Here is an 11,638-nt window from a genome sequence, read left to right on the forward strand (position 1 = left end):
TTAGTAGAAAAATATTTTTATCATTGGATTTTATGTTTTGGAGTGCAATAATTATCCCAGCTAAAAGAATGATTTGCACATGATGTGTTGCAATATCACCATTGAAAAATAGCCTTGTTTAAACAATTTTTAATTTTTTTTTATCTATAACCATTTTTAATTATTTTTTTGCCAAAATGACTTCGAAAAATTAGTAAAACAAAGACCAAACAAATGCTGAATTGAAAATATTAGATTTCAAAATCTTGGTCCAACAAAGTTTATTGTTTAGAAAAAGAATCACAAGAAATAACTAGGAGATAGATTGTTGAGGTGCAATAATTATATTATTATTAGAGCGATCGATATATAATTTTGTGAGCTTGACTTAAGCTTAACAAAGGAGATCAAATTAAAGTAAATTCTTACATCAAACTTAAGAGTATTTAAACTACTTAATAAACAAAACTAGCACATTAAAATCTTAGAATGGATCAAATCATGAACATAAGTTAGTGCAATACCATATTTTTAATCATGAAGTTTATTTTGAAACATATATAAACTTACATTTTCAAATAAAAATTGTAAAACAAAAATTAAAGTCATTTTTTTTAAACAAAATGGTTAACTACGTACATAGGTCTTTAATGTAATTGAAGGTATCATCGTGTACTAATGTTTAGGTGTAACTACTAGTGTTTGACTTATTAATTTTGTGATATTTGTGACAGCCCCCATGTGATCTGCAGTAACGAGCTAGAATCCAAAAACCTTTAATCTTAATATTTATCATAGCCCGACCTCATTAACTTACAATATATATGATTGATTGGTAGGAAAAATGTTATTCAATGGATAGAGAGGAGTACCAAATAAACAATTCGATAATCTAAATAATTAGTAAACTCTATCTCCTTGTTTTTTTTTGTAATCAACTGATTTTTGTATCCCTGAAATCCTGCTGATCCACGTTCTATAATACAATGGACGATAATTTTTGAGTGAGTCTCATGTGAGACCGTCTCACGGGTCATAATCCGTGAGACGGGTCAACCCTACCCATATTCACAACAAAAAGTAATACTCTTAGCATAAAAAGTAATACTTTTTCATGGGTGATCCAAATAAGAGATCCGTCTCACAAATACGACCCGTAAGACCGTCTCACACAAGTTTTTGCCATAATTTTTTGTGTAGGCATGTTGTGAGACGGTCTTACGGATCTTTATTCGTGAGACTACTCAACGCTACTCATATTTACAATAATATCTTTGGTATGGAATGTAATATTTTTTCATAGATAACCCAAATAGAATATTTGTATTATAAAATTGACTCGTATGATTGTTTAACAAGATTTTTTTTTTTGTAATTTTTATCTACATTCAATTTGGGAAATTTTCAAGAGTTGTCCTTATATTGGCCCATATTATAAGGTTTTAAGAAATATGTTTTCTCGTCGCGTTTAACCCAATTTTCGCTGTGATGCCAAACACCGATAAAAACTGGACTAAAGTATATGTATGGAACTAAGAACAAGTTGGGAGTTGGGACTAATTAGAAAATCGGACCGATTTCAATAAAGTTACACTAAAACAAAAAATTTGATGTTATTTGTACTCTATGTTACACATATATTATATATATAATATATTCATAAAATATATATGCTAGAAAAAATAGAATCTAAATAATATTATTCGAGAAAAATATATAAACTTTTTGAGACAATTGCGCACGACCTTGTGTCATACCGGAGGATCCAGCAATGCTGCGAACAAGTACATCAAAAAGTTACGCTGTTTCCAGGCAGCGGGATATCATTCGTCGATATCGCCAATAATTTCGGCATCGGGACGGAGGTGAAATAGTGGGCTTCGACCAACAAATTTGAAGGATCAAATGAAGAGTTGCTGCATGGTTCACGCTGGTAAGTATATGCCTTGAAGACTTGAAGTTAATACATGACCTCGTTGTCGGTTTAGCTACTTTAAAAATATGTTATTATAAGATAATATAAAACAGGTATACGTAGCATCTGATCTTTGTTGAATGTGGATTATGTGACATTTATTTGTCTATACGAAATTATTATGGTATCACATAAATGAAGACATCCAGATAAATCACAACTGTTGATGCGTTTGTTCTAGTTCAAGACATCCACATAAATCACAATTCTAAAAAAAATCGATGGATAATTACTGACGGGAGACGAGGGTTAGCAACTTAGCTCCACAAAAATTACCAAAAATTGAAAATATATATATATATATATATATATATATACACATAAATTAGACTGAAATTGGGCAACATAGATGATCAAAATTGTAATGAAATAAACACAAAAGACCAAAAAGTTAGAAGTTTTTCCCTTAAAATATTTTTGAACATTTATTTATTACGGTCTTTAATAGCTTTGTCTACACTGTAAATTAAACTCTCTTTTTTTTTTGTTCACAAGATGGTAACTTGGTGTACTTTCACCAATGCGATTGTACATTGTACATGACGGTGTTACGAAGTCCTGATGGTTACGACTTCAAATAATTTTGATATGCAGAACACCGTCTTGTTGATCTGAGCCGTTCATTAGCTCACAACGCTGTCTACGCGGTGCCTATTTTGATAAAATGAAATTAATTATTAGTCACAACAAAATAAATAATTCAACCATAAATAGTCAAAAATTAATAAATTTTTTATTTTTAGATAAACTATGTCATCTTTGAAGCTCGACGTTCTTCACAATGGATTATATACAGTCCTATCTTTATTCATTTCATGAACTTTTCAAAAACCTTATTGTAAGTTGGTTTGGTCCAAATTTGGTTTTAGTGCAGCAAACAGTTTTCTCTCTTACAAGAGCCTAATTTTTGTTGGGTTGCAGCATGTTAGCACATGACTAACGCTATAAATATATGATCAGCAATTCGATGAAAATGGAACTAAATTTTCAATAAAACGATTTATATATCGCATTATGACCAAATTTTAACCAATTAAATTACCAAAAATATATAGGCCATTATCAATTTTCTCTTTCAATGTTAAATCATAACAATTATAACTAACACAGTGAGCACCTCAAGCTAGCTAAAGCTCAAACTTCATTAGTCGTTAATGATCATTTGGCCTAGTGGTAAAGGTGAAGCTCAAAACCTAATACTTGTAATGTTTTGGGTTCAAATCTCAGTTAGATGGGTACGTAGATTATGTATTTTAGATAGGAAATTCATCCACCCCGTTGTATTGAAAAAATCATAAATCCGAAAATTTTTAAAACTCGAGTGGAGATATAACTAGTTTAAGTCCTAATCAAATGCTCCGACTAGCAAAAGAAGCAGGGTCTAAGATTTTTGCTTTTATTTTGTGAAAAATAATTATAACTTACAACGAGAAAATATAGCCACAGGAAACAACTTATGTTATTTATAATTTATGATTTGTCACTTATCACTCAATTATAGATTTAAAATTTATTATAAAACTGCAGGAATGCATGCCACAAAAGTGGGGGCGTAAATAATATCACCAGAAGAAAAATATAAATAAATAAAAAATCGAGAGCCATGTGCGCATACCTTGTTCCATACTCGAGGATCCAGATTTGCTGCTAACACGTTAAAACCCTTAACCAAATAAGCAGCCGTATAATCTTCCCTCTCACATCGCATCCCCATATTAGGATCGATTACCCTCTTATACGACGTTAAGGTTTTCTGATTCCGGACATCCTTAACTCCATCAAAATAAAAAACTACGGGTCTTTCGCACGGATCCGAGCTCATGACCCGAGTATCGAACGTAAAGGGTTCCTGACTTAAAGTCCTCCACGTTGAAAATGTTCGCAATGGAATGCTTAAAACCTTTCCCGTCACCAAAAAGGGGTACAATTGCACGGTGTAGCCCCATGAAACAGAAACAGACCAGTTCCTGCTCATGTCGTAGCAAAAGGTGTGTTGTAATGCCCGGGATGGGTCGGATTCGTATGCTTTGATGAGTTTCTTTACGGAGTCTATTCTGGTTATGTCTGGAAACAAGGGCTGGATATTGTCCAGATGGTGCAGCGAGACTAATGGTGCTAGCGGATGCGCTGAAAGTAAGCCGTATGGGTCTCCTTGAATATCCATCTGTGCAAAGAACATAGTTTTTTTTTTCTCGATTACCACGTGCATGCATATGATTTTACTCCACTCAAAACACTTACCCAAAAGGTGAGATGTGAGACATCTAAAGTTTTATTTTAACGTGAATCCGAACTCGCGCTTCATTTTTTTTAGAGATATTTATGACAGTACAATGCGAGAGAACAAAGTTTTTTTTATTCTTATAAAGTTTAGAAATCTTTTTTAGGACATTATTACTATCATAAAAATTACAAATCTTGTTTTACTATAAAAAAATTTATTCATTAACAAAAATACAAATTTTAGGCAATAAATTTATGAACTTAAGTTGCCAAGTCAAGTAGATTAAAATAGAGGAAAATAGCTTTTCTGCTCTACTATTTTTCTTATTTTTGTTTTGATTTATTAATTTTTCAAATTCAGTTTAGGTCTCACTAATTTTGAATTTTTGTGGCTTTCAGTCCTATTTCGTAGTAGCGCTGACATGACACAGAAAATAGATGTGACATTGAAAAATGCTGACGAGACATTGAAATTTTGACATAAAATAAAAAATTGTTGACTTGTCTGATGTCATTTTAGTGGTTGGAACAAAATAGCCGGAATTATAAGCTAATGTATCAAAACCAAAATTTGAAAATTTTGTAAACCAAATCTCTAAGTTATCAAACAAATAAAGTTATTTTTCATCAAAAATAAGGAAACTTATAATTTTAGTTCTATAAGATAATATGTTTCGATTTTTAGTCTTGTAGCTTGTCAGTTTTTGATTTTTATCCAAAAAACTCATTGAATATTATTTTTTTGACACACCGTCAACAAACCAACCCATGGCCGGTCGGCCCGCCAAAAACTCATCATTTGGCGGGGGCCGGCCGCTATCCTAGAGGGTTAAAAAGCTCCAACTCAACTCAAAATAGAAAATCATTATAATTATTTAAAAATGTTCATTTCATCAATATTTGTAAACAAAAAAAAATATATATATATATATATATATATATATATATATATATATATATACTTCTCTTGATACACGAATCATGTAAGAGAGTATCAGTTCTAAATAAACATTATATGATGGATTTAATATTGCTAATTAAAGTTAACGAATGAAAACAAAACATTGCTAATTAAAGTCCAAGACAAGCATATATCTCAAATTCTAAATCATCGTGTCCAATACATGTATGCTTTCGAGTTTCGACACAGGCAAGATTAAAAAAATCGATGGGTAATGTTTTCTTCCCCAAAGTTTGGTCGAATATGTTCTAAAAAGTGTCTTTAATACTGTTGGAGGCAATAAAAACACTGCATCGTGAAGAGTGGTGGCTTAAATCACGGGTCATCATGCGAGTAGAAAGAGGAGTTCGAGTTATAAATATGTTTTTACTTTAATGGTTATGGTCATGACAGCTACGCGCACAGTTCAATACATAATATTTTAGAGGGCTTATCTAGCTGGGATATTATCAGGAAATTGGAGAAATGACAAAGATTATAACTAAACTAATGAAAGTTAAAAAGTTACTACAAACAATAAAAATTTCAATGTCGTTAAACAATAATTACCTGGTGGAAACCAAGTTCTTTGGTCAGAGGCACACCAATCTCACTCATGCAACCACTGATTTTCTCATCTGAACCATAAAAATCTGCATACCGATCAATGCACCCATCCAAGATCCTAACCAGCTCCGCCGCCAGAGGGTAGCTAATGGCGAAGCCGCCGCCACCGTATCCCATCGAATAAGAATGTGTCAAAACTTGCTCTACGCTCTCGGAATGGCCACCGATATAATACATTTCGTTGTGATCATATTTTCTCAGCACATTCACAAGATTCTCCGTGAAGAAAACCGTGTCATCGTCTCCCATGACGAACCATCTCACATCCTTTAGACCTAGTTCGAAGCTTTCCTTTACGATGCGCGCGATGCGCACCGCGGACCTGGACGCATCCCCGCAGTTGTACTTGAATCGGGACGTATCTTCTGAGACTTTATACGGTGGTGAGGTATCGGGCCATGGCTCTGGCGCTCCATCCCCTGGCTTCTGGTCCAGCCACACGAAGACACGGTGCATGTGAGGTCTCCACCAGAGTTCGCAGTAGTGGCGGCGCTGGCCCCATGACGCCGCTGAACCACCGATGCCAAAAAGAATGTGGGATATGTTTGTTCTTTGGTGATTATCGTGACGGCCGGAGTTGACTACTTCATGGATCACCTGCCGTCTGAAAGCTGGACTGCATTCGGGACAACTAGCCGTCCGAGATATCAGACCGTGGAAATTAGCTGAGAAATAAAGAAGAGGAAGTGCGGAGAAAATGCATATCGCAAGAATTCCCTTCATGAAATTTGGGCTATAGAAACTGGATTTTGAGGGTTGACTAAGGAGATTTTTCCAGAGTTTGAAGGGGTCTTGAGTGGCGGTTTCAGATGAATGAGACATCGCAATTTCTTGGATCAATCCGGAGATTTTATATGATGTCTATGAAGAAGACTTGAACGATCAGAATTTCTCGATTAATAATACTAAAAATACAACTAATATAGTACAACGATTTTTTTTATATTTATATTATGATATTTTGTTATCATCTAATGAAATATTACATTAAATTTATCACGAGATTTTGACAAATTAAATTTTTGTATTAAATTATGTGAATAGTAAAATTTGTTATACAAATCTAACTATACATGCAGTTTTATTCTTTCAAGATTGGGAATCTCCCTTGTAAAGTGTAATGCTGGTGACCTCTTTGCGAAAATTGCAACGATGCTTGCCGTCGACCTTATAAATTTAATATGCACAGAAGCATTTTTTAATTAAATTTTATTAATTATATTTTGGTCGTCAGCTCGGTGGATCGTTTACCGATGTTAATAATTTATAAAATGTATTTGAAATATAATAGAATTATGAACTCGAACCCTGTTTAATTAATCGAAACCAATAATAAAAAAGTAAACCAGATAAATCGTATTAAAATATATTTAATCCAAAACATTTTTGGAGTTGGCTTTGATATATTATAATGATATTATAAAATATCAAGAAATCTAAGACAATATTATAATAGATGACATTTGTTGAGGTTGTAATTAGAACTTTAATATTATTAAATATTGAATGTAAGAGCATTTATTAGTGTAAATATAATTTTTTTTTCGTGTGGCGCCTCTCGAAGCCCAAGACACGTAATCAACAACATTATAGAAGTTATAATTAAAGGAGTGTGCTATCAATTAAAAAAAATGACACTTGGTTTCAGAATTTAAAAAATTAGTATTGACCCAGATTTCGAGTTAACTTTGTTTAATTTAATCGAAATAAAAAAAACGAGATTTTGATTTTGTTTTTATAAAAATGATTTTAATAACAAATTAGTATTGGAATAAAGTATTTATTAAACACTATCGACTACTGATTTTCGATTTTTTACTTTTATTTTAAAACACTACTCACTTCTGGTTTTTTCACTTATTCAAAATTTATAAATTTAATCATGTGTTTAAATGCAGAATCTGATACAAACACACTCTAAACTGCTGAAAATGTTTAAGTCTTAGAGGTACATAATCTACTTTGTTATCGAATCCAAGTTTTTCTGTTATGATTTAAAAGCGAATACAACAGCTAGCAGACGAAAAATTTCTAATCAGAACAAGAAGAGACGTGAGTTTCAGGATAGAAACGTTGAGGATTTTGAAGTTTATAGTACTTTATGAGTTATTAGAATATAAGTCATTACTTATGAGAAATTACTTATTTATATTAATAAAAATAGATTGAAATAAATCAAATATAAAAAAATTGATATAGAAACTTGAAGTTTCCACATTCGTTTGTGCAATAGTTTACGAACAAGATTAACATAAAAACTATCCATAATCGAAATGAAATTACAAAATTGGTTACCGAGTGTAAATACTAATAATTCCATATTAATATGGAAATTTAAAAAAATCATAGTTTTGAAAATCAGACATGTGAGTAAATTAATTTATAAAAAGTAATATACATTATTTTAATTTAAAATATTTTGTAAAAATCCTTACTATATATATATATAAGACGCGAATCAACATTTAGACACGATAAAACTAAAATCTTAAATTTGTTTAGCCAATAGGAAAATATGTTTTATTTACTATTATCGAAATTTCGATCATGGTATCAAAACGAATATCTAATAAAACGATACTCGAGCCATGCTTGAAGCCTATTCCATAAGATTTGAGTGTTAATTCTGTTAAGATTGGAACTTGGACCTAACTCCACCCCAAAAGCTAGCTCAAGGGTGTTGGATTGTCCAAGCCAATATATATCACTCAAAGGCTATTTATCCAACCGATGTGGGACAATCAACACACCCCTCTCACGCCCAGGAATGAACATCTGAAGCGTGGAGTTTACAAATGACCCAATTGTGAGCAGAACGGGTGGCCTAATTATAGGCAGTCCAACACATAACGGGTTGAGTTAGGTCCAAGTTCCAATCTTAACAAACTCGACTGCTAGGGTCATGGATTTTTATTTACTCTCACCAAAAGAGACAAAGAAGACCAATAATAAATCTGTAAAATATTGGGAGGAGTTCTGATTAAATAAAGAAATAAATTAATTCAGTTTTCTATTTCATATGTATTAAGGAATTAATTGAATTTGTTTCCAAAATTTAACGTGATTTAATGATCGAACACATTTCTATCGATTTTAAGCACGATGCATATCATGGTGTACCTTCACCATGAAGAATTGTACATTCTACAAGTCAACGTCGCATGCCACATAAAGTCAACCTTGTAGAACGTGGCTGCATGTCATGGTGGTGTTACGGATTCCCAATGGTTACAACTTCGAATTCGTATCTGTAAAACACCTTCTACTTGATCTGAACCGTTCATTATCTCGCAACATTGTCTACGTGGTGCCTGTTTTATTAAAATGATATTATTAATAATTAGCCAAAAAAAAAAGATTTCTCAAGTGGGCCAAATTTTGTTTGAGACATATGTATGACTTGTTAAGATCTGATTTACACTTGACGAGGAAAGATGCTATTTTCTCTTATGATAAATTTTGAGAGAATTGCGGACGTACCTTGTTCCACACTTGAGGATCCAGCAATGCTGCCGATACTTTAAAACCCTTAACCAAATAAGCAGCCGCATAATCTTCCCTCTCACATCGCCTCCTAATATAAGGATTCCCCCTCTTATACCACGTCGATGTTCTCCCATCCCCGACATCCTTAATTCCATCGAAATAAAAAGTAACGGGTCGTTGACACGGATCCAAGCTCATGACCCGGGTATTAAACGTAAAGGGCTCTTGGCTCCAAGTCCTCCACGTTAAAAATGTTTGCAATGGTGTGCTTAAATCCTTTCCCGTAGCCAAGAACGGGTACAGTTGCACGGTGTAGCCCCATGAGACCGAAACGGACCAGTTCCGGCTGAGGTCGTAGCAGAAACTGTGCTGCAATGCCCGCGCAGGGTCGGATTTGTATGCTTGGACGAGTTTCTTGACAGAGTCTATTCGGGTTGTGCCCGGAAACAAGGGCTGGACGTAGTCCAGATGGTGCAGTGAAACTAGAGGTGCTATTGGATGCACTGAAAGTAGGCCGTATGGGCTTCCTTGAATATCAATCTGTGTATAGAACAGAGATTCGATTCTTAATTTAGGCAAGAAACGAGAACGTACTATCCAAGTAGGATTGAAAATTTGCATTGTGAAGAGTCGGCGGTTTAATGGCAGTAGAAAAAGAGCTAAATTAGGGTAATTTGTTTACTTTTTGTCTACGATTCTCTATGATAGCTATGGTACAGTTTACTAGATTAGAAAATTGGAGAATAAGACGAGCCAGCTTTGATTGCATGTGAATTTTCAACTAGATCAGATTCTAATTAATCCAATAATTAAACAGGGAAAATAACAAAATTTGTTCCGTAAATTGGCCATAATTTTAAAAATTGTGGTTCTTTGATTAGTAATATTTCAATCTTGTGCAATAACTACGCTTTTTTTATTTCAAATACTATCATTAATATTCAATGTTGTTTTAGAAATTATCGGTGTTACGTCATCGAAAATGGCAAAAAAAGCCAAGTTTTTGCACTTCGACTGAAAATGTGACTAACCAGAGGATCAACATCAAAATTGGACCAATGTCCGAAACTAACCTCTCAACTTCGCCACGAAAACAAATGGGTGGTAATTAAACAGATTTCGACGAAATTGATGATGATTAAAAGTTACTGTGAATCCAAAATTGTTGAAGAATTAATTACCTGATGAAAACCAAGTTCTTTTGTCACAGGTACACCAATCTCGCTCATGCAAGCGCCAATCTTCTGATCAGAGCCATAGAAATCTGCATACCGATTAATGCACCCATCCAAGATCCTAACCAGATCCGCCGCCAAAGGGTAGCTAATGGCGAAGCCGCCGCCGCCGAATCCCATGGTATAAGAATGCGTCAAATCTTGTTCCACGCTCTCCGAATTCCCGCCAATATAATACATTTGATTGTGATCATATTTACTCAGCACATTCACCAGATTCTCAGTGAAGAAAATCGTATCATCGTCCCCCATAACAAACCACCTCACATTCTTCAACCCGAGTTCAAAGCTCTCCTTTACAATGCGAGCTATGCGCACGGCGGACCTGGACCCATACCAGCAGGTGTACTTGAACCGGGAGGTGTCCGCTGAGACTTTATACGGTGGTGAGGTGTTCGGCCATGGCTCCGCTCCGTCCCCCGGCTCTTGGTCGAGCCACACGAAGCCACGGTGCATATTAGGTCTCCACCAGAGCTCACAATACTGGCGGCGCTTGCCCCATGTCTCGGCTGAGCCGCCAATGCCGAAAAGAATGTGGGATATGTTTGTTCTTTCTGGATGATCGTGCAGGCGGCCATTGATCGATTCACGGCTTACTTGGAGTCCGAAGGTTCGACTGCATTCGGGGCAACTGGTCCTCGATATCAAACCGTGGAAATTAGCTGAGAAACAAAGAAAAGATATTGCCGAGAAAATGCATATCGAAAGAATTCCCTTCATGAAATTTGGACTAATAAAACTGGATTTTGATTGTGGAGAAATGAGATTTTTCCAGGATTTTAAGAGGTCTGGAATGGTGGTTTCCCATGAACGAGGCATTGCTCCTTCCTAAATAAATCTTGAAGAATTTTGCAAAATAAATATTGTCTAAGAAGAGGATCGGAGGAACATTCGTTACTTTTCACCGATGCGATTTCCATAAAATCTGTACCAAATAGTTATGTGAACAAATTGGCAATGCTGCTATTCTCTCTCGAATCATATATTAACATGCTTGTTGACCTTATTAATTTATTTTCTATATTAAATTTCATAGTAATATTAAATTTTCAATCTAACCCGGAAATTTGTATAATGTTTTTCGGAGGCCTTATTGGTTTAGTTTTCATCCGTCAGTTCTTCTAACTAGAATATTGACCGACAAGTAGTGTGTGGATATAATATAAATTCATA

The 11,638-nt window shown here is 34.3% G+C and overlaps 2 protein-coding genes across 2 annotated transcripts; both read right to left on the minus strand.

Moving 5' to 3' along the window:
• Positions 1-2,356: 2,356 nt before the first annotated feature.
• On the minus strand, positions 2,357-6,621 carry LOC140828193 (uncharacterized). The gene is made up of 3 exons (XM_073191172.1): positions 5,688-6,621; positions 3,570-4,118; positions 2,357-2,605 (listed from the first exon to the last, which is right to left on the minus strand). Exons 1-3 carry the CDS (start codon positions 6,564-6,566, stop codon positions 2,528-2,530), a joined length of 1,506 nt encoding a protein of 501 aa, XP_073047273.1. The 5' UTR covers positions 6,567-6,621; the 3' UTR covers positions 2,357-2,527.
• Positions 6,622-8,867: 2,246 nt separating this feature from the next.
• Positions 8,868-11,265, minus strand: LOC140828194 (uncharacterized). The gene is made up of 3 exons (XM_073191174.1): positions 10,412-11,265; positions 9,225-9,770; positions 8,868-9,055 (listed from the first exon to the last, which is right to left on the minus strand). The coding sequence occupies exons 1-3, from the start codon at positions 11,183-11,185 to the stop codon at positions 8,945-8,947; spliced, it is 1,431 nt and encodes a 476-aa protein (XP_073047275.1). The 5' UTR covers positions 11,186-11,265; the 3' UTR covers positions 8,868-8,944.
• Between the last annotated feature and the right edge of the window lie 373 nt (positions 11,266-11,638).

This window comes from Primulina eburnea, chromosome 3 (assembly GCF_022965805.1).
Source record: "Primulina eburnea isolate SZY01 chromosome 3, ASM2296580v1, whole genome shotgun sequence".
Classification (NCBI taxonomy): domain Eukaryota; kingdom Viridiplantae; phylum Streptophyta; class Magnoliopsida; order Lamiales; family Gesneriaceae; genus Primulina; species Primulina eburnea.